This window comes from Haplochromis burtoni, unplaced genomic scaffold (assembly GCF_018398535.1).
Source record: "Haplochromis burtoni strain Fernald_Lab_line unplaced genomic scaffold, NCSU_Asbu1 Contig_84, whole genome shotgun sequence".
Taxonomy (NCBI): Eukaryota; Metazoa; Chordata; class Actinopteri; order Cichliformes; family Cichlidae; genus Haplochromis; species Haplochromis burtoni.
The window spans coordinates 876366-899382 of record NW_024582445.1 but is presented as its reverse complement, the minus strand read 5'-3'; the positions used below and the strand labels follow the sequence as shown (position 1 = coordinate 899382).

At 38.4% G+C, this 23017-nt stretch overlaps 1 protein-coding gene across 2 annotated transcripts in view; it reads right to left on the bottom strand.

The window, feature by feature from the left end:
• myom3 (myomesin 3) overlaps window positions 1-23017 on the bottom strand; it is a 72267-nt gene that overhangs the window by 3013 nt on the left and 46237 nt on the right. For both annotated transcript variants that reach the window (XM_005925534.2, XM_042222347.1), the window contains 17 exons: window positions 20400-20574; window positions 19632-19753; window positions 17509-17696; window positions 13519-13645; window positions 11374-11555; window positions 11037-11151; window positions 9453-9609; window positions 8785-8891; window positions 8391-8435; window positions 8112-8248; window positions 4723-4867; window positions 3613-3672; window positions 2864-2931; window positions 1010-1120; window positions 629-716; window positions 458-496; window positions 115-220 (listed from right to left, as the gene is read on the bottom strand). In XM_005925534.2, the coding sequence (XP_005925596.1) occupies window positions 115-220; window positions 458-496; window positions 629-716; window positions 1010-1120; window positions 2864-2931; window positions 3613-3672; window positions 4723-4867; window positions 8112-8248; window positions 8391-8435; window positions 8785-8891; window positions 9453-9609; window positions 11037-11151; window positions 11374-11555; window positions 13519-13645; window positions 17509-17696; window positions 19632-19753; window positions 20400-20574 (1972 nt within the window). The remainder of the gene's footprint in view (window positions 1-114; window positions 221-457; window positions 497-628; window positions 717-1009; window positions 1121-2863; window positions 2932-3612; window positions 3673-4722; window positions 4868-8111; window positions 8249-8390; window positions 8436-8784; window positions 8892-9452; window positions 9610-11036; window positions 11152-11373; window positions 11556-13518; window positions 13646-17508; window positions 17697-19631; window positions 19754-20399; window positions 20575-23017) is intronic.

The window sequence follows — 23017 nt, the reverse complement described above, 5'->3', positions numbered from 1 at the left end:
TTTAAATATATATATAATTTAATTTAAAATAGACATATAACTATTTAAAATAGTTATATGTCTGAAGCAGGTATTGGACGTTAGATCAGAGAAGTGTTCTCTTTGTGAACTCACTTGAAGTACCAGCTGGTCTTCAGGAAGCTTATGTAGTATTTAAGTGAGCAGTAGAGCTTGAAGCCTTCACCGGTGCTCTGAATCTTCAGTGAGCTGGCTGATATCGCTATATGGGGGTGGGACTCTCGATTAATATAATAGCACATTTTGGATATATTTTAGCAATTCAAAACAAAGTGTTTGTTATCTGGGGTGCTCGGCACAGTAATATTCTGGGCACGGAACAGCTAATCAACATGGCTTTCAGGTGTATTATCCCCATCCCGACACAGCTCACCTGATGTAGAAAACAAGCCATTGGCACATTTCACTAAGATTGTTCTTCTGAATACGTGTCACTTACCGCACTGTTTACTCAGGTGCTGGAGAAGCTTGTCATACTCTGCAAATTAAAAAAAACAATCATCCATATTCAAATAGATTTTTATATTTTATTTTAAATGACTAATTTCTATGATAAATCAAATAACACAAAAAACAGTAATATTTGTTTGGCTAGAAAATCAAGTATCACCTTCATCCAGCAAGTCCAAGGTGCTCACATCTTCTCCTCTCCCGTCTGACACCACAGCTCTGTACGAGCCTGCCTCTTTCTTTGTAACCTGAGGGGGGAAAAAAATCATCTACTGTGTAAAAGTTAAACATATTCAGAACATTCACCATTTAGTATGTGATATCTGTGAGAACCAAATATTTGATTAAGAGGCATTTCCAGGGCAAGGCTCACTTCAAGGTGAATCTTGATTCATCTCAAGGTTAAGACTCATGTAGACTTAATCCTATAAATGTCAGCTGTCAATCTGTTTATCTCCTTTCGCTCTCTACATCAGCTACAGTGTGATGATTCATACTTGCCTTATCTGAAAATAGAACAGGACACAATCATTATGCATACCTGTGGGATAGTAAGCACGCTGACCCCTGTTGATGGATCATACGCAACCTGAGTCACCTCCAAACCATCCTTAAACCACTTGAGAGATGTTTCCTTTTTTGCATTTGTCACCTGCGTCAAGAGAGATAAACAACACCTGTAAAAACAGCACAAAGTGTTCTCAAAAGCTGGTGCAAAAATTGTGGGTCCTTTCATCTTGTTTGGGTTATGTTAGTATTTTAGCTTTGGGTTACAAGGAGGCTCATATGTTATTATACTGTCACATTTCTTTTCAGTCACTCTAGACTGCCAAAATCCATTCAAGTTAGAGTTATATGAAGATAATTATGTGCCTAAATAATTTCAGTTTTAATGTAAGAAATTGGATAAACTTTCAGGGACTGCAGAGGTTGAAATGTTCCTTCACTCTTTCTTCACAAGAGAATACAAAAGATGGTGACGATTAGAAGTTTCACATTTGCATTTGGAAGCTGTGGCTATGAAGTCTGTACCATTTGGCCAAAATAGCTCTCACTTAAAACAGGCTGTCCAAAAATGCAAAAATAAAACAAGTCTGCTACAGAGAAACAAGAACAACCAATGTGGTCAGACAAACAGTTCAGTTGGTTCTGATAAAAAAAACCAAACAAAGAATGATCACCGGTGAATTCAGCCACATTAAAAGGCAGAGAGGTGGTTCATCACTGAATCCTTTAAATGATTAAAAATGACCTCATCCAAACAAACATCTATCCAAATGAAGAACACGATCCAGGAGGTAGGCACACAATTTATCAAAGGCTACATCTGCACTAGAGCAAATACAGTGCTTAACAAATGTAGTAGAGTACTTATCGCAAAAACAAGAAAACACAAGTATTCAAAAAATCTGTCAAAAACTCATTTGAAACTAAAAATCGTTGTTTTTTTATTTGGCAAATAAACCATTTATATGTTTAATTTTATGTTCATACCCACATTTGAAATTAGAAAGTAAAACATTCAACCACTAAAATGATTTTTTTCATTCAGAAATGCAAGTAAATAACTGTAATTTGGCATTTTAATAAAAAAAAAAATTTTAAGCTTTTTTTTCTAAAACCAGTAATTCTGAAAATTCATGAATAACAACGAGAATTATATTATAGCATTAAAAATATCATTTTCGCTTGAGAGCTTCCACAGACTGGTAGATGAAGATCTACAGGAACATGCTTTGGTGCAGCTGTGGCATAAAACTTATATTGGGTGATGATCTAATACATTTGCAATTTATGGACAAAAGTATTGAGCCACATCTTTGAACCACGTGAATATAAAATTAAGCACTTAGCCATACATTTTACCTTTGTGGAAGAAAAGACCTCACTTTTCTTCCATATAACACAATCAGCTGTAAGTGGTATTATTGTAACATGGAAGCTTAAAGGAACCAAAGAAACTAACTATTAAAGCACGTGGTGTCCTACTGACCCAACAACTGAGTTTCAAACCTCTTCTGGCATCAACATCAGCATAAAACTCTGTATTAGGAGCTTCATTGCATGTGTTTCCATGGCCTAGCAACTCCTGTGTATCCCAGTACTTTTGTCCACATTGTGCTTATTAATCACTACGAGGTGAAAACCATTCATCAGCTAACTGATGAAACAGGCCTCTTTGGACAGATTAAAGTGGAATGACAGAAAGAAAAAGACGAGAAGGCTTGGAACAGCTCAGACTTAAAATTGTTGATGTGACAAACATTAGTCAATAAGTGATAACAGAGTTAGCATAATACTACTAAAATGGTTATAGTAGCACTATTTTATGGTGGTTAGTATAAATGAGATATGTCAGTATTCGGACATATAATATGTAAAAATATAAAAGTACCTTGCACTTCAAAATTAATTCACAATCCTCATTTACACTCCAGGACAAGAATTCCTGGAAATAAGGACCTTGGAAAACAAAACAAATAATTATCCATCCATACTGATCATTTAATTTATTCAAAACACATCATTCATAACAGTATGTTCAGTACACGCACAGTGGTAGGTGTCTGAAATATGAATTATGGTATGATTTAATCAGGAAACATACTGCAGGAAAGATTTCCCCAGCTGGTTTTTCTTTTATAGCTTAGTATTCTGCTTGTAATAGACAGAACGAGTTCTGTGGACTTTGGGTCTCACGTGGACTTTGAATAGTGGATTTGATTTGAGATATTCTGTTTACACAAGCAGACACTGGGACATTGGCCTCTACACACAAAAGAGTTTTAGAGCAGAACCTCTCGTATCAGGTCTCAGAGCTCAGGTGATGAAAACAGAGAATTCAGCGGCACAGGAAGCTTCATGTCTCTCTCTATGCAACTCTCTAATTTTAATATGTTTCATCAATACAGCGATTATGAACGCCTGTTGCAAGCAACTATTAGCTTTCACCTTGGAATGAGATAAAGAAGTCTTTTAAAGCAACAAGGCATCACTGAATGAATAAGATCAGTTCACAAAGACATTTCTCAGCATTAGGGCAAACAGTCATCATAGAATATCTGCGCCACTGGCTGTCGTGATGGTCCTTGACTGTCGGCTCTGATTGCATTAGTTGTTTTTGATGTGTGGAAGATTTCTTACCAGTCTTCCTCTTGTTGTCATGTTGGATTGCATCAGCCAAGGCCAGCGTCTCACGAAACTCTGACAGAGACACAGACAGCGTCAGACTGAGTGCAAGAATGAACCCAAACAAGATCGAAATGACATTTAATCAGATGAGAAGTGATTTCAACCTGTTGAAGTTGTATTTATACTATAAGGCAGCGGTCCCCAACCCCCGGGCCTCGGACCGGTACCGGTCTGTGAGTCGTTTGGTACCGGGCCGCGAGAGTTGAGGCTCAGGTGTGAAATGTATGGTTTTCAGGGTTTTTATCGGTTTTCAGCGTTAGTTTGTTATTGCTTTTATCGTTAACTTGGATTTCCTGGGTCTTTTCACGTGTGTTAGGAATAAATCTTCTTTTTTTCGGTACCGGTACTAGTTTTATTTTGTTGTATTTATCCGCGACACCGTGAAAATATTGTCGGGCATAAACCGGTCCGTGGCGCAAAAAAGATTGGGGACCGCTGCTGTAAGGGATATAATATCTGTGTTTATATATCCTTTATCAATATAGACACACATGGCACACATCAGCAAATAAAATCCAATTTTTACATCTAAGCACTATTAAATAAATCACCTAAAGCTGCACGAAACAATATCAGCAGACATTTTTTTGAATGCTCTTTTGCATCACCACCTTTTCAGATCATAGCACGTCAATTTCTCTCCACAACCAACATGTTCAACAAGTTTTCCATTTTCTTCCACTTCTCGATGACCTGCGCATGAGGGTAAAACTCACCGAGTGGGGGTGTGGTGTAAAAGTGAAGAGAAAATCTGGAATCAACAGTTCCCATTAGCTTTTTTGAGCTTTTTATTTTTGCATTGCAAATAATATAAGTTATCTGAGATGTTTGCATCATTATTTTTGTATTATTGTTGAATGGTTTTCACCCTTTTACGTGTGTTTCTGTGTTTCTAAATTATTAAGGGAGGGAGATGTATTTTAGTTAAGGCTGCATTTTGGGTTTTTTGTTTATTTATTCATTAAGTACCTTTTGTGACATGCCTGCTTTTCTGTGCAGCTCTTCCTTGTTTATCGGTCCTCAGATTTAGCACTACTCACTTAATATGAGAGAATGACTTACTTTTATCCACAAAGACCAAAGTGAACTGGTTCTTGGCGCGGCCGTCTCTCAGCTGTGCCGTGTACGAGCCCTCATCCTCTTGAGAGAGCTGATCAAACAGTATCTCCACCAAACCTTTGGCCTTGTCAAAGTTGAGCTTGCGGTGCTGCAGAAAAGCAAACAAATGTTGCCACACATACAGCACACCCATCAGCTCAGATGATCCCAGATGGCAGGTGAACGTGCTGCTTGCAACTACCCTATAGATGGCTCCTCGTACAGAGAGAATACATCATGAAACAGTCACATAAAAGCATCTGAAATGCCATGTGCACACTGAAGATGAAACACTTCTTTTTTTCTATAACACATGCAAACACGCAAACAAACAGTGACACAGAGAAAACAGCCTTTGAGCTCATTTTCACGGCTTTTATGCTCATCAAGATAAGTGTATGCCTTGCATGTTGATAGGCCTCAGTGGTGGATGTGATTTGTGATGTATGGCAAGCCTAAGGGCCCTAATCAGCTAAATGGCTTTTGAATTCACAAACCTCAGCTGTGATCATTTAGAAATAATGTGTAATCAGTGCTGTTCAGATGGAACTCTGATATTGGGAAATAATGGAATAAATGAAAATGAAATACAAGCGATAAATGGAAGCTGCTGAATATAAAGCAGCGGCAAACAAACCAGGGCAAAGAAAATGTAGCTGACAGAGTTGTGAAACCGCAATAAATATGCTGCCTTGTATTTGTTTTTCTCTCTGTGCACACATCAATGCATGGTTCAATAACTACAATGGCAGCACTGATTATTCTGTGCTCAGTGTCACAACACATATAAGTTTGTTCACATTCAGTTTATGTTCCTTTATGATTATAATGTTTCTTTATTTTAGGCGATCTGACTTTGAATTGCACTTTTACATTTTCCATATTTGGTCTCTCATCACATTACATTACAGTAACATTACATTAGTTTATCAATAATAGGGTAAGGATCTTTTTGAAATAGCTTTTTTGCTTCCTTGTTTTTGTTGCAAATAGTTACTGAGACAGAAATTTTCTTTCTTTCTTTTTAAACCCTGACCCTTATGTGACATAAGGTCCAAGTCTCCATGACCCTGGATGGATAAATAGTTAAAAAATGGATGTGTGTGGATATACACTATCTGTGCACTTTATTAACTGGACCTTGCCAGTGCGTGGTTGGGCTCCTTTTCACCTTCAGAACTACCTTGGTTCTTCATAGCATAAACTCAACAATATTTTGTAGACATTTCTCAGAGCTTTTGGTCCATATAATGCAGTTGCTGCAGATTTGTTGGCGACACATCCATGATGTAAATCTCCCATTCCATCACATTCCAAAGGTGCTCTATTGGCTTGAGCTCTGGTGACTGGGGAGGTCATTTAAGTACAGAGAAGTCATGATCATGTTTAAGAAACAGCTTGAGATAAAGAGAGAACTGCTGAAAAGAGCCATAAGAGGATACTGCTGTAATAAGGGAAGGACATGGCCAACAAGTGTTCTTAGGTAGGCTGTGGTGTACCAAGTGGTTGTTTTAGCTACTGTTGCCTTCCTATCAGCTCAAAGCAGTGTGGCCATTCTCCTCTGACCTCTGCTATCGACAAGTATTTAGTCCAGAGAATAGGCGCTCACTGATATTTTCTCTTTTTTGGACTATTCTCTGTAAACCTTAGAGATGGTTGCACAGAAAACTTTCAGTAAATCAGCAGTTTCTGAAATACTCAAATCAGCCTGCCTGGCACCAACAATCATGGCCACATTCTAAGTCACTTAATGTCCTCGGGATTCCCATACGCTTGTTTGCCATACACCTGGGGTCATTTTCGACCTGAGAACAACACAAGGGTTTTAAATCACCTTTCTTCATCAGTCTGATGCTCAGTTTGAACTTCTGCAGGTTTTCTTGACCATGTCTACAGGCCTAAAGCCAGTATATTGCTGCCATGTGATTGGCTGATTAGATATTTGCATTAATGGACAGGTGAGTCTAATCAATTGTCGGGTGAGTGTAATATATTTTAACTAGTTGTGTCATAGGAAGGAAAAAGGAAAATTTTTCTTAATATACCAGATTTCAAAATTTCAAAGAGCTATTTCTTCTTGCACTAGAAGGTAACATTAGTTTATGTTATTGTTTTAACTACAGATTTACTATCCTAAATTATATTTTCCTGAAGAACATTGTCCAAATTTGTTTCATGTGCCTTGCCCAGATGTTGGCTCTTTCCCCCACATTCACCTGAGCTGATTTTTCTCCTAGACTATGTAAAATTAGCACAGCTTCCAGGCCTGTCTGTAGCCGCGCACACCTGCTCTTCATCTTTGTTGATAGCCTCACCATCCTGCATCTCAGGATGTTTGTTTAAACAGTAATTGCTGTTTTGAATTCACACTGACTTGTCATAAACACAGATGCTTGCACCTACACCTGATTATTTTCGCCCGGTAGGGTTTCATGACATCTGTAAATTTCCCACGTCGTGAGCATGAAAGGGGGGAATTTTCAGCAAGCTTTGATGTCACTACCTGGGGATTCAAATGTATTCTATATTACGTAGCAGAAACGGAAAGCTGTAAATCTTTTAAATTTGAAAGTGTGAACAAGCATGTCTGTACAGCATCACAGATCATCACAGATAACCCTTAATTTAAACCATGACCAAATTACTGTGTAATTAGTGACATGTTTCAGCATTTCATATCTGGTAGTTTGTTTTACACGCCCAGAAATATGGAACCAAATCATTCAAAAATCTCATGACAACACTGAGCTTTTAGTCAAACTGTCCAAAAACCTCCTTCCTTTTCCCAATCACGTCTTGATCCTGATTGAAAATGTCATGAGGTGTGTCAACAAAGATGCAAAACAAATTTAAGGACTTCACAGAAGAGTCTTGAATGTGCAGAGAATCCAACTGTACTTAGACTAGACTTCATTTCTAATCTGGGTCTGCTGTGTTGGATTATGGGATACCGATATCTTTCGTAAAGGATGAAGCACCTTATTTTAATGTGATGACCTCCTATTATGGCTTTCATGCAAATATTTCCAAGTCACTTCACTCAAATAAGATGTTTCCTAGACAAACAAGATCACAAGTGACCTCTACTCACTCATTTCGGCAGATTGTCAAACCGAATTCCTCAGATATTGATGTGGGCTGGCCCAAAACTAACCTGGCACAGGTGATATAAACTGCAGTTCAACACTAATAGAGTAACCTTCAGCAGCTTAAAAAGTGGCCCATTGGCAGATTCTTACATTAACAACGCTTAACCATTTAAAGGTCAGCAATGGTAGTATTTCTCAGGGTTTGTGAACTCCTCAACTCTCAAATTGGCAAGGACACAGGATAACCAGATCAGTGGCTCTTACCGGCGTGCTGGAGATTTCCCGGTCATTGAAGATTAGACGGAGCTCAGCTGCATTACTCAGACTCTCAGTTTGAAGCCAAAGCCGTACACTGCCTTTCTCAGAAACCTCCACCTGCCAGGCCGACTTCAGTGCAATCACTGCCAAAGATAAATTAAAGGCAGATTAAGTGATCAATATGTCATGAATAAATACTAATAACACTAATTCCAGTGATTAAAATAAGCTGATAGCACAATGTGAGCTCTTCCTCATATATTATAATGTCTTAGCAGTACGTACGCGGATTTCTGACTTGCCAACTGAGTTCTTTGAGCCGTTCAAGATCTGGAAAAAAAAAGTCCAACAGAAACTCAAGGTTAATTATAGTTTGATCTGAACACTGGTTACATAATGCAGTTGTATTGTCAAAGTACTAGTGAATAGTGCAATAGTTGAAGATCAAGATCGATTGAGACCATCTGCTTTGCTGGGCGAGTGACCTTGTGGAAGTGGCTGTGAGCAGAATAATTACTCGCTTGCGAGAAAAGCTTGATAAAGCTTAAAATTAAAGGCTCTGTATATTCCTGCTGCCGTCAGCTTCTTCAATAACGCAAGAGACAACTGAACATTTTTCATTCTGATGAGTGTTACATTTAGAAAGGGGCATGGGGTGCTCGCAAGTTTACCACTTTACCTTCAGCTGTGAAATCGTAGCTGGACGACTGCTGGGGGTTGTCGCTCATGTTCACCGTGTAGAGACCTAGGTCCTCCTCAGAGGGGTCTGTGAAGGTGAGGACTGACCTGACAGACAATGAAAAACAAACAGATGCATGTACAGAGATGCTGAAGCTGTCTTATTCCACCACATCTCAAACATGCGCTATTGAACTGAGCTCTGGTGAATGAGATGATTTAAGCTTTGTGACATGGCGTGATGTCCTACTGAAAGCAGCTATCAGAAGATGGGTGGGCTAATGCTGTTCATGCCAAATTCTGACCCACCATCTGTATATTGCAGCAGTAATCCAGCCTCATCAGACCAACACTGTTTCATAATCTTCTGTCTTCCAATGTTGAGCCTGTTTGAGTCCTGACCTCAGTTTCCTATTCTCACGAGTGGCACCTGGTGTGGTCTTTTCCTACTTGAAGCCTATCTGGTTCAAGCCTCGTGGTGTTGTGTGTACAGCTATGCTCTTTTTTATACCTCGGTTGTATCAAGTGGTTCTTTAATATGAAACTGAAATGCACCGAGTCTGTTTTACCTTTTTTTTAACTTCAAACACACTTTCCCGTTCATAAATGCTGTTAGACATTTTCAGAGAAAAAATAATGATTGCTCCACATTGCACATGAAAAACCTACCTATTCGTCTTGGTTTCTGCTCTCACTCTCCCAGCACCAATTGGGTCTGTGTAATTTTTGCTCCAGAGGAATTTGCTCTCATCATTCATCTCAGCAGCTTCATATCCCAAAAATATGAAGCCATCATCATCCACACCAATCTCAATGTTTTTGGTGCCTGAGAAAGAGAAGCCTGCTTAGAAGGGGTCGTGTATTTCACTTTATTCTACAGTGCTTCTGGTGTTGTAGCAGCATACGACTATATAAGTAATAGTCCATTTAGTGGCACCAAATTGAACATAGTGCATGTGCTGGATAGTGCATATTTTTCACTGCTTGGGTGTACAACACTATCCAAAAGTCTTGGTCCATTCCTCATTTATATTTTGCAAGGAAAATGAGAAATAAGGGCATGAATGTATTGAAATGTGTGAATATAAATGGAAACACATTAGATAAGGCAAAAGTTTGTGCAATTTCAAGGAGCCTGAAAAATCAATGTTTATTCTCTTTTAAGCAAGCTTTAGTGTGCTTTCTTTAAGTGGACTTCAGGAATACTTCTACAGTGACATTCAAAGCTCTTTTTTTGGATGTTGGCTGCCTTTTGATGATCCCACACTGCTTCAATAATGTCCAGGTCGGGGCTGTGGGAGGGCTGATCCATGACTGTGTTCCACTGTGTGTTTTCCTGTCCAGGTGTGCTTTCACAGCATTGGCATTCTGTTTGGGATCATTGTCATGCTGAAAAAATTAAGCTATTGCCAATCAGACACTCCATGGTGGCTCCAAAGTGCAGTGATTTACACATTAGCCTAACAAATGAAAAATCACAGTTGGAATTTGGGACGAGACATACATCCCTTGGGGGTTCCATAAGGAAGGACATCTGGCATAAAAATCTGTCAAATAAAATATGTTTAGCTACTTGCTGTGGCAACCCCATGAGCATAAGAGAGCAGCTGAGAGTAGCTTACCACTAAAATCCATCAAAATCTATAATTTTAGTGGATCAAAATCAGGCGTGATGTGAATCAAATTTAACAAGCTCTTGGCACGTCTCCGTCTTTTCTCCCTGTTTTCTGTCTTTAAAAATGAGTTCTGACAGCCACTCTTTCATTGAGTAATTTCTGAAACGGTTTAAGGATCAAATGAAAGGGTGGATCCATCTCTCCGGCCGTGTCAGGTCTTTGCTGGACTTTTCTAATTTTTTAAGGACATAATTGTCATATACTGTCCTTCCACAAAGCCTTAGAGCTACAGCTCAAGTCTACTTAAACAAATTACAAGGAACTCTGTGTAAAGAACTGCATGTTTTGCTGGATATAAAATGAAAATAAAATGTATTTTTATTGATTTATTTTTAGGAAATCCACTTGTTTGCTTTGTTGTATAGAGCTAAAGCTGTTCCTGTTTCCTGTGTTTATGCTAAGCTGGGTTAACCATCTCCTGACTCCTCCTTCATATCTGACAGACGAATTTGAGATCTTTGCTAAGATCTTTTGTTCCTTTTTAAAAACTCATCAAAAACAACAAACAAGTGTGCAGTTTTCCTATTATTACATACACATAGGAATTTTAATTTGTATAGTTTGTCTAGAAGCTTACCTGGTTGTGTCTGAGCTATCACCGGCTCAGACGGCAGAGAGGCATGACCCACGCCAGCCTCATTGATAGCCGACACACGGAAACGATAGGTCTCACCCACCTGAAGTCCCGACACCTGGATGCCATTAGAAACACATCAAATATTTAACAGTCACTGTCATAATTCATCACAATCATTTAAACATTTTTAGCCCCAGACTCACAAAGTAATGAAATTCTGGTATGGAGGTCAGAGATCATTTTTACACTGATAACAATCCAGTCATAGGCTAAACCACACCGTCATCGCTTGCCCTGTCACCTGATTAAATTTTGAACATGCTTATACTTCGCTCACCTTGTAATGCGTATCAGAAATAGTTTTTTCACCCAGAGCAGTCCAGTTCTCTGATTGGTCACCCTGGCTGATTTCGAGCAAATAGCCAGCGACGGGGCTTCGTCCTTCATACAGTGGAGCAGCCCATAAGAGCACCAGGGAGCCGTTTCTCACCTCCCTGATCTCCAGGTCGTAGGGGCAGCCTGAGAAAGAGGAGAACAGATCATGGACTTTGAACACAGGGCAACAATGTGAGGCCAGAAAAGTTCGGTAAAAGTGCACAGACACAAAAACAGCTTGTCTTTGTCACAGTGGAAAGTCATTACAGAGCAAACTATAAATAACAATAAAGTCAAAATGAGTACAATGACTTTCCTTAATCTACCCCGACTGACTTCATCCCAGAATGTGGTAGCTAATTTGCTTAATGATTTTGGGTCACTTTTAAATCATTAATGGCACAGAGGAAAGCCCATTTGCCAAGATTAACGAGCTGCGCTTTAAAAGTGGCACATTTGAGAGCGCCTTTTTCCATTTTCAATATTAATGGCACACAAAGCTGATATGAGCAGAGTCAGAGTGGCTGGGATATCTACTGAGCTTCGACTCTGGACTCTAGGTAACCCAAAGGGAATGCCTGGAGACACCGCTCAGCGCTGAAAAATGCATCTCTCCTGCATTAAGTGTAGCCAACAGGCTTCAGATTGCTCTAAAAACATTTTCTACTCTTGGAATTGTTTTATTGCATTGAGAATAATCATTTCAGGCCTGCACGCACCACAGCTGTTAAATGTCCAAGCATTTATTTGGAAGGGGCAGCCAATCACAAGACTGAAAGGAAGCTGAGTTGGCCTGTTTCAGATGGAGGATAAACTGAGAGGCAGCATCAAGTACAAGATAAGTGTTATTTTGAATCATGCAAAGCTGATGGTAGAGTCTACCATCAGCTTTAAATAGGCCTGTGGGTGACACATCAGTCCAACGTCAATCAAAAGTAAGAAAACAACAAAATTATTATTTATTGTTACTCCATTAAGAATGAGTCAAAACATAAAGCTAAAACTTTAACTGATTTCATTTAACAAAAAGATAGATACTACATTATTTCCATCATTAGTCATTTATTGCTTCAGTGACTTTTTCCTACTTTTTCTGTAGTGTTTTCAGTGTCTTGCTTTGGGATACCAACAACCATCCATAGCAATATTTGAGCACAAGCCACAGATGATAAACACATAATGAATTCCACTAACTGAATCTAACCACAGGCTGTTTTTGTAGATACTGTGTTTTCACTTGACCACTGACCTGCGCTTCAATGGCACAATAAGTAAATAAGCACATTTTATTCTGAAACCAAAATATGTATGTATGTGTGGTGACCACACACACACTTCCACTGATTTATATAAATGGGCCCTCAAGTTGATGGATGGTCTCAGATGGTCACAGGAGCCAGGGTCAACAAACAGAGGAAACCGAATGCCAGGAGGGTACTGATGGAGGCACATAGCTCAGGGGATAAAACAGATTTGTGTATAAATGTAACAAACAACTTTTAATATTTAAGTTCTTACAGTTACAGTGCAACATGCAAATTACATTGTGGAAAGTGAACATAGATTTGAGCACTGATCAAAAGCTTTTGTTAACATTTTCATATAAACAGAGTTATTTATTTCAGTAAGCTGGATCCTCTTTAAAATAAATAAAGAATATATTTTGTTCATAACAAAGACAGGTCCAAAAAGCTTCTAATAGCTGCAGTTCCACTAATGGATTCAAAAGTGACTCAGTCCCCATTGACTCCCATGTTGAGATGCCTGACTTCAGAGATAAAATCAACATGTTTACAGACTGCTGAAAAAACATGACATGGTTACAGTTAATTTCCACTTCAAAAATAATTTATGGTCAACCTTTGCATTGTATCCCAATATAAATGGTATTATATGAAAAAGGGTCACTAACTATATGTGTTGTGATGGAAGAAGTGTTTAGGGTCTTTAATTAAGTTAGGGGTGTATTGTTCAATGGGCTAATTCATGCGTGAAAGGGTTGCTCACATAAATAAACCAGCGACAAGCAAAACAAAGTGCAGAATTGATGATTTAAACATTTAAGTACTTTAAAAGTAAAGCATGCATAACGGAAATTTAATTTCACCTGGCTCTGGCATCGTCCACTTCTCACATAGGAAAGCTTCACTGGGTTCAGACGGTTTCCCGATGCCGACAACGTTGGCAGCAAACACACGGAATTGGTAGAAATGTCCGCTTGTCAGGTTGCAAACCTGCAGAAACATTTACAGTACACTTTACAATGCACCTGTGTCTTGGGGTAATAGAGTGATTAAATCCCCCCCCCCCCCTCAGATATTAAATATTGCTATTAGTTTATGGCACCTTATTGTAATACTGAGTTGTAATATTACTCAGATCTTCCCAATTGTTAAAGCAAAGATGTTCCCTGGACATGAAACTGGTAAATACCTAATTTATTATTGCCATATTACTTGAGTATTGCCATTCTATAGGTTGTATTTGTTTTTGTTTTCCTTAAATTGATTTTCTAAATTATTTTAATACTGTTTCCGAGAACATCAGTGTAGTGTTATTTATCTGGCACAAACAGTGATTCAAGCTTTTATTCATATAAATCAAAACCAAGTACTTGAAAACATGGATACGATGTCCCATCAAGCAGGGACAAAAAGCTCCCTCATTGAACAGTTAAAGCCTCTTGACTCAGGAAGGCATTTTACGACATATTTTCTCTGGAGATGCTGCCACAGCATTTTTCTGCAGCCTGTCCCCAGACACTTCTGCTTTGGAAAGACAGGCGAATCAGCCTTATTGATCGCCTCATTGATCTTTCTATTCACAGCCACTTAGACTTTAAGGCCCTTATCGGCGCTGTGAACACTTGTGAACCTCTGCTTCTACTTTCAGCTCTCCACCAGCAACTAATTGACACAACCACGGAGAGCTTTCTTCACTGTATCTAAAATACGCCACCCGACACCTGCTGCCATGCTCGGATCATCAAGCTACAGACCCCTGTGCACAATGGTGCATGGGCCCTGTGCTCATGGCTAGAATGCTCTCTGGACAATCCAGCCTGCAACAGTCTGCAAGTCCCTTTATTAACTAACGATCCCCCTCTAACCACACTTCGGTGGAGCAACAATCATGGTATTAGACTGAGATAAAGCCCATCCCAAGTAATGACTGCAAATTTCATCCACTAGATGGCAAACAGGATGCATGTGATTATTAAAGAGCTATTTTCCATCCTCCAGCGGGACACCTTTTTTATAGAGAGTTTTATCAGCAAAGCATCTGCAAGGTTGGCTGATGAAAGGCTGAAAACATGACCTGTACTTCACCTAGACTTGAATGTACCCATATTTTTTCTTTTGCAGCTTCTCTACATTTTAGGTGTAAAATATCACATTTTCTATTCCACTGTATTCATCTGAAGTTTTTTTTGTTTTGTTATTTTGCAGGTTAGGAAAGATATTTCATTAAAAAAGAAAGAATAAAAAACTGTTTCAGATTTTTATCATTTTATCTTAAAAAGCACTCTAGACAGTTTTGATGGTTATATTTAAATATCAATTTGAGGCTCACAGAGAAGCCTGTTAGTATAAGTTGATTTATACTTTATAACAAGCAAGCTACAGCAAAAGATTAATTAATATATATTTATGCATCAGACTTAACAAAGCAGTGTTAATGTGTCACTCAAAATAGCATCTGCTCTGGAAAAAAAGTGATTTTTTTCTTTTATTAACTGGTAAATATATGCATATGATAATACTTCTGTACTGTAAGTAGGATTTTATATGAAGAACTTTCACTTGTTACAGTAGTTGTACAGTATTTTATTGATACTTCTACTTAAGTGAGCAATCTGTGTACTCGTTTTAGTTAAGTGAGAGAAAAACAGGAGGTTAAAGTCTGTTTTTGTCTTCTAAAATGGGCTCCTGATGGTCCTTTGTGACAGCTAAAGCAAAGAAGCTTCCAAACCAAAATCATGAGCACAGCTCCAGACAGAAAAGCAGCCCTGAGCTCAAAATTGCAGCACAATCGATGTTCTAATGACTCTAATTTGCATCCAGGAAGCCAGCAACTTGATTCAAATGAAGGCTCACGCCGATTCTGTGCTTCTTGAAGATGCAATGTTGAAAAGGCTTGTTTAGTCCAAAAGGGGGCGCTGCATGTTCTCATCACAGGGTTTCTTCTTCAGCAAAAGGGGTCTCCAATCCTCAAAAGTCTGCACTTTGCAACACGCGGGGCTAATCTTGATTTATGGTGGCACAGTCGTTTTCGTTCTAATTGGCTTTGTCTTTGTTTTTCCCAGGAGCTAAAAACAGCCACTCACACATAACACATTTGCACAATGTCTAATTACAGAGCACCTGTAATCTCTCTGAGACAGGTTAAAGATTTAACTTTCCTCTGGGTCTCCATGGACACTGCTTGTTGCCTAGTGACACAGCCAGTGCGGATGAGGGAGCTTTGGCCGTTATTGCCATTATTTAGAGGCAACTGCAAAATCCAGAAATAACTTTTATTATTGTTATTATTATAAAAGTCCTTAATTCAAGGACTAGCAAGTGACTAGAAATCTCTCCGTGCACTTATTCTTTTTTTTATTATTTTCATCAAAAGTATAACAGCATGTTTTTTGTTTTTCGGCTGCTGTCAGTAAGTGGAAAACATGCAAACATGTTTTCTGCTGACATAAGGAAACACTGCATAACGCTAGCACTTTTGTATTGTTTATGCTGTCCATACTAACTGTACAATGTTTGATGACTGTATGAATATATCATAATAACAACAATGAAAACAATACCAGCCTGCTGTTGTTTTGCAGGTACACGTTTTACCATGTTGGCATTCTACCTTAAAGCTCTAGGCTTACTGTCTTAGCTGCTAATTAGCACAGACAAGACTGGAATCAGTGTTGAACCAATCTTGGTGCTAAATCGTGCCGCATGCTAAAGAGGACGCCGATGTCTTGACATTTTTAAAAGCAATCCATCCAAACAGTTTGACATTTTTCTAATTTAAAAAAATTACAACTGTACACAGCAATTGACTATAAAAAGGGGATGAGCTCTATTTCCCAAGGAAGTTGAGATCCTTCAACATGTACAGCAAAATATTGGAGATCAGTCAGCTGTGGAAAGTGCAGTCTGCTTAACTGTGGTCTGCTAGAGAAGCATCGTAAAACCTGGTGACAACAACAGACTGACTAAACTGATCAGGAAGACCGACTCTGTGACTGGCTGTAAACTGGACACTTTTAAGGCTGTGGTGGTGACGAGGTCACTGAACAAACTGCTCTCCATCATGGATAGTGCTGACCACCCTCCACAGCACTTGCTGGACAGGCAGCAGCCGCACCCCTTACCTAACAGACTGATTCAGCTCAGCTGCCACAATGATAAGCAAATGCAATTACACTACAATCCAACATATCTGTCTGGCATGTAATCATGTTTCCTTTCATTTACAAAAAGTATTGACATTGCTACTTTGTCAGGGTAGCTGTAGCTCAACAGGTAGCGCAGGTCGTCTATGCATTGGAAGGTTGCTAGTTTGATCCCTGGCTGCTTCAGGCTGTATGCCAACTATCCTTGAGCAAGATACTAACACCAACTTGCACTCGGATGCATCCATCTAAGTGTGGAATAAAATGTTTAGATGAATGGGTTAGTGAGTGCTCTGGTAGAGTAGAAAAGCACTATACAAGAACCAGTCCATATATTCTTTTAAAAAATATTTTACACTATTATTATTATTATTATTATTATTATTATTATTATTATTATTATTATTAATAATAATAATAATAATAATAATAATAATATAATAATACTATATTCTCCTGTGACATAGGAATTTCCCAAAATGGGTTAAATAAAGAATTTCTAATGTTAACTTATCATTTTAAATGGAGAAAAATGGTCTCTTTAAAAACTGCATTGCAAAGTCTGCTCTGCTTTCTGTGCCAGTCTGGTTGACAGCAGACATTTCACTGAAATCCCAAAACTGTGCCTGTGTCTGTAACTGTAACCAGACCATCACCTAAGTCAGCACTTAAATTTCAGAGAAATGGTCCAAAACTTTCAGTATTACCCACCTTGAACTGGCGCTCTTTGACAGGTTTGACGTTGACCTCTCTCCATATTTCCATGCCCTTTTCCTTCTGGTCCAGATAGTAGCCACGTACAGGGCTTCCCCCGTCAGAGAACGGAGCCCTCCAGCCCAAAACCATCTCTGACCCAGTGCATAGCAGAAGGACGATGGCAGAGGGAGCGGAAGGAACATCTGGACAAGCAGAAGGAATTGGGGAAAAAAATACATATAGATGAGAAAGTCTCAGCAGGCACTCCTTCTTGCTAAATAGACCAAAAAATGCCAATAACTCTCTGGCCGACAACAGCTTCTGTCCAAATTTTCAATCTCACAACTCTAGGCCTACATTAGACTTTCTCCAATGATAACGAAATAAATATTCACCTCATATTCTATTTGACAAAAATGCATTCCTCACAAAGAATTGGATTCAAGCTATTATCCCACAGGTAATGGTAGAGTAGCAGAATATATGTGAGATTATTCTGACAGTGAGTGCCAAGCGAAATGAGTCATAACTCTACTATACTGCAGGCTGCAGAAAGCATATTATCTGAGACCACAAGAAGGGTCAGTGGCTTTTCATGTATAGTCAGTCTCTACCGGATTAGTCATTTGGTAGAGCTTACTTGACAAAACATATAGACTGTTATGTGACAGGATCACAATTTCCGTTAGATATGATAACAAGAGCAGTGAACAGTGATGTGCTATATTAATGCAAGCTTTGATTTCTCTGCCTTCTCTGTTAAATATTTTCTAAAAATGATTTTGCACTACCTAAAATGCTGCAACTATGTGGAGGACACCAAATAACAAATGTAGGGTGAATGTTGGAAGCCTTTCATTGTCCTGCTTTACAGTGCATATGCATTAACGGGGAGGACTCGTGAGGCTGCAAATGAAAACTACCAGTGAAAAACAAAAACCCATTCCACCAAGACTGAGTGAAAGCTGAGAAAAAGCAAAAAAAAAAATTATTAAACTGTGATGAGAAGTTTACAAACACACATTATGGGCATGAATGTCATGATAATTTGGTGTTTTAATGATTGACCAGGTCAAAGAAATCCAGAGTGGAGTGTTTTCACAGCGTACAACTTTAATAACTGAGGGCAGAAGTTTGAATTTGTTTTGGATTTTCTATAATCCACACATGGTCAAAATTATACATAGAGGCTGAAAAATACACATACATTCACTTAAATCTTTTAATAAGTGGTGCTGAAGGTTCTACAGTGTCTTTTTAAATGACAATACAAAGGCCGATTAACTTCACGTTATTGATCTTGATTGACTTCAGCTGGCAGTTTCTCTTTTCTAACATTGAAAATGATTTATTAGACGGCACTTATTCAATTGACCGATCAGATCCATGGGGAAATCTGAGGATTTCAGTGAAGATCTAAGCAGAATTGCAGATTTAAACAAGTTGTGAAGGAGCCATTTGTAAACAACTGCAACAGATTCTAAGATTATCAGTAAAAACAACTGTACATAAGTACAACTCATTTGGATGAATCATCACTTTGCTTGGAAGAAGACTCAAACGGTCACCTTCAGATGACAGGAAACTGATTGGGATGTTCAAGACAACCCAGGAACCACCGAGTCTCAAGCCACAGGAGCTGGCACTGCTGGAGGTCTACATCACCATGGAGAGGATGTTGACTAAGACAGAAACCCCTGCTCTAAAATCAACACCTTGAAGATCAACTGAAATGTGTAGCTGCCCTTAGGCTAACTTTACACTTCACTAATGGCCTTCTCAAAGCCCTGGCCTCAACCCTATTAAAAATTTGTGAACTCCACTTAAAAACCAATAAGCCAACCAATTTAAACTCCACCAATTCTGCCAAGAAGAGTGGTCAAACATCCAGGTTGAATTATGTCAGATGTTAAAAGAAATCATTAAAATCTCCAAATTATTATGACATTCATGCCTATGATTAGCATATGCATATCACAACTGTATACCAAAGAAACCCCTGAACATACTCAGCACTCACTGCCATTTAAACATTATAATATAGTGTGAGTGCTCTGAGTTAGATGCTCAATAACAGAATTACAAAATATTTACAAAATATTTAGTATTTTATGTTTTTGTCTGGCAGGCATGCTTACGAATGGCTGATTTGATCATGATGGGTTGAGACTCATCTGAATAGCTACTGTTTCCTGCTCGGCTCACACACTTTACTCTAAACACGTAGTCCTTCCGAGTCTTGAGGCCATGGACTGTAAACCTGAGGAGAGATTATGTTCAAATCACATATATTGTAGTTCTGCATTTTCTATGATATTCATTTCTATTTCTTTTTGACTTTATGTTTTTAATTCAGTTCATTTCCAGAGTTGATTTGCTGATTTCAGTTAGCTTTTGCAGTTTGAACATACTTAGTTGTAGTCTAATTTCAGTGTAGTTTTAGTCTTTTTAAGTATTAATGTCAGGTGGGCCAGAGGCAGGATTTAGAACAATTACTATAGAGGTAAAATGAAAAGAAAGAACTTTTTGAAAGCAGTCTCTTAGGTGTCTAAAGCCTCAATAAATATTCCCATCAAAGGCTCACCAGACAAGCTGTCATAACAAATTTGACCAATGCTAAAAGTAAGACTAAAGAAATCTGAAAGTAATATTGATGTTATTTTCAGTGTTTCTGCTAAATTAAAGAAACATATCTGTTTACACTTAAAACGTTTGTTTTTTATTTTAATTTAATTCAATTTCTTTTTATATCCACTGTGAGTTTTAATATTAGTTTTTGTTAACTATAATAACCTTTATTTATCATGCATATCACTTATAATTATCTGGAAATGGCCTATGAAATGAGATCATTTTGACTGTCACTATAATTTAATTTTATTCATACTAACATTTTACCCACATACCTGTTTTTAGCAAAGGGCTTGTTGTTAACTGTCTTCCAGTTGTGTTTGCCAGCTTCACTGTAGTACAGATAATATCCCAGGATGCCGTTTTTGTCTTTGGGCTCTTGCCACTGCACCAGCACAGAGGTGTCTGTGTCTCTAATTGCCATGACAGAGTGAGGTGGAACTGGCACAGCTGGTGGGAATCAGATAATAAACAAAAAAAATATCAACTAAAACCACGAAACTTAAAATGGAAAGGAAAACTGACTACAAGATAGAAAACACCTATTTTTCTGTCAATAATCTCCTCAGGAGTTGGCCCACAGTAGAGCTTGAAGTAACTTTGTTGTTTTCTATACTGAAATAATCTAGAGTAGCATTATAATTCAAGGACTCTATCATTGCTTCCCTGTCTTGTTTGTCTTGTGTATACACGCATGCACTCACACACACCTACACTTGATCTACAGGTCCTAGAAATGCCTGTGTGGGCTCTCTCTGGGTGATTCTAACACTGGCCAAAGGCGTGATCATGAATGGTTGTCTCTCCTTATCTCTCTGATAACCAACCTGTCGAGAGCGTACCCTGCCTCTTGCCCCATGTCAGCTGGGATAAACTACCACACAACCCTGAACTGGATAAGAGGTAGGAGATGGAAGGACTTATTATAATTTAACTTCTGGTTTCATAATATAACACTGGCACCCCTGTTGTTTAGACTGGTTCTAAACCTTGCTTTCACCATGCAGCTTTAAGCCACTGGGTATGAAATCTTCTGGGAAAATGAAAAATCACTGTGCAACCAAAAAAGGAAGATGACTTTTGTTTTTCCCAGTAGCTACTGGCAGTTTTCTGCACATAAAACACTGGATTCTATAGGGTGCATAGTAATAACTGTAAAAAATCTACCCTTAAAAGGAAAGAAAACACACTACTGGTATATAAGGCAGAGAAATATTATTTTACGTGGACTTACAATATCATTACTTTTTACTGCTACAGTTACATATCACATATTCTTGGATTTAACAAGTGATATCTGCCCAGCCAACCCTGGTCGGTGTTTCTGGGGCAGGTCTGCCAAAAAGTAAATGAATAGACTCATCATATATTCATATATAGGTAGAATATAAAATTATACCTATTGTTGTGCATCAAGATATTCACATTCTGATTTTCAGACATGTAGAGGACCCCTTTTCTCTTTTTCTCTTTTATTTATGGGTTGTTCCAAAACATCTGCCACTTTGCAATGAAATGTTTTTTTTTTATACAATAATCCATTTCATATGTGGGAAACCTTAGAGGTTATCAAAAACACCGCTTTACTTTGTTCCACCTCCACTGGGGGTACCTCCAAATTTTGGGAACATTCCACTGAACTAAATATTTTAAGAGGAAGAAAATGCACTCAACACATTTGTTAGAGCACAAGGGTACATACAAAGTTGTTCAGAACCACTCACTGAAAACTTTACTTTTTTTTGCAAGAAACTTTCACGAATTCTATGAACCAAGCACTGAAGGAATGAAAATAAAAACCTTAGCACTAATTTCAGTTTTTTTTCTGTTAAAATAAAAAAGTAGTGCATGGCCATGTTTCAGTATTGTTGTTTGGCTTGCTTGTGCTGTGTTGTTGAATTGATAAATTCAATCACATTTGGAAAAGTAAAAATAAGGCAGGTAGGTATTGCTTATATGCTAAAAATAGGTCATTTTAGGCCATTGGTAGGCATGTATGTTACCTCCCCCCCCCACATAGATGTGTTCTAGGCAACTTAATGACGTTATATTATATATAATGCAAAATGTTTTGTAGTTTTGTACATATAAATTAAATGTTATTCTGGTCAGATAAAAAAAGGATCCAATGCTTTTATAATGAGTCTAAGTGCTAGAAACAGAACGCCTCATTTTATCCTGATGCTAAGTGGTTGCTAGGCAACTTGACCATGCAACAACATCAGATACGATAAGAACCAGTACTGAAGTCTATTTACAGTGGGGCAAAAAAGTATTTAGTCAGCCACCGATTGTGCAAGTTCCCCCACTTAAAATGATGACAGAGGTCAGTAATTTGCACCAGAGGTACACTTCAACTGTGAGAGACAGAATGTGAAAAAAAAATCCATGAATCCACATGGTAGGATTTGTAAAGAATTTATTCGTAAATCAGGGTGGAAAATAAGTATTTGGTCAATAACAAAAATACAACTCAATACTTTGTAACATAACCTTTGTTGGCAATAACAGAGGTCAAACGTTTACTATAGGTCTTTACCAGGTTTGCACACACAGTAGCTGGTATTTTGGCCCATTCCTCCATGCAGATCTTCTCGAGAGCAGTGATGTTTTGGGGCTGTCGCCGAGCAACACGGACTTTCAACTCCCGCCACAGATTTTCTATGGGGTTGAGGTCTGGAGACTGGCTAGGCCACTCCAGGACTTTCAAATGCTTCTTACGGAGCCACTCCTTTGTTGCCCGGGCGGTGTGTTTTGGATCATTGTCATGTTGGAAGACCCAGCCTCGTTTCATCTTCAAAGTTCTCACTGATGGAAGGAGGTTTTGGCTCAAAATCTCACGATACATGGCCCCATTCATTCTGTCCTTAACACGGATCAGTCGTCCTGTCCC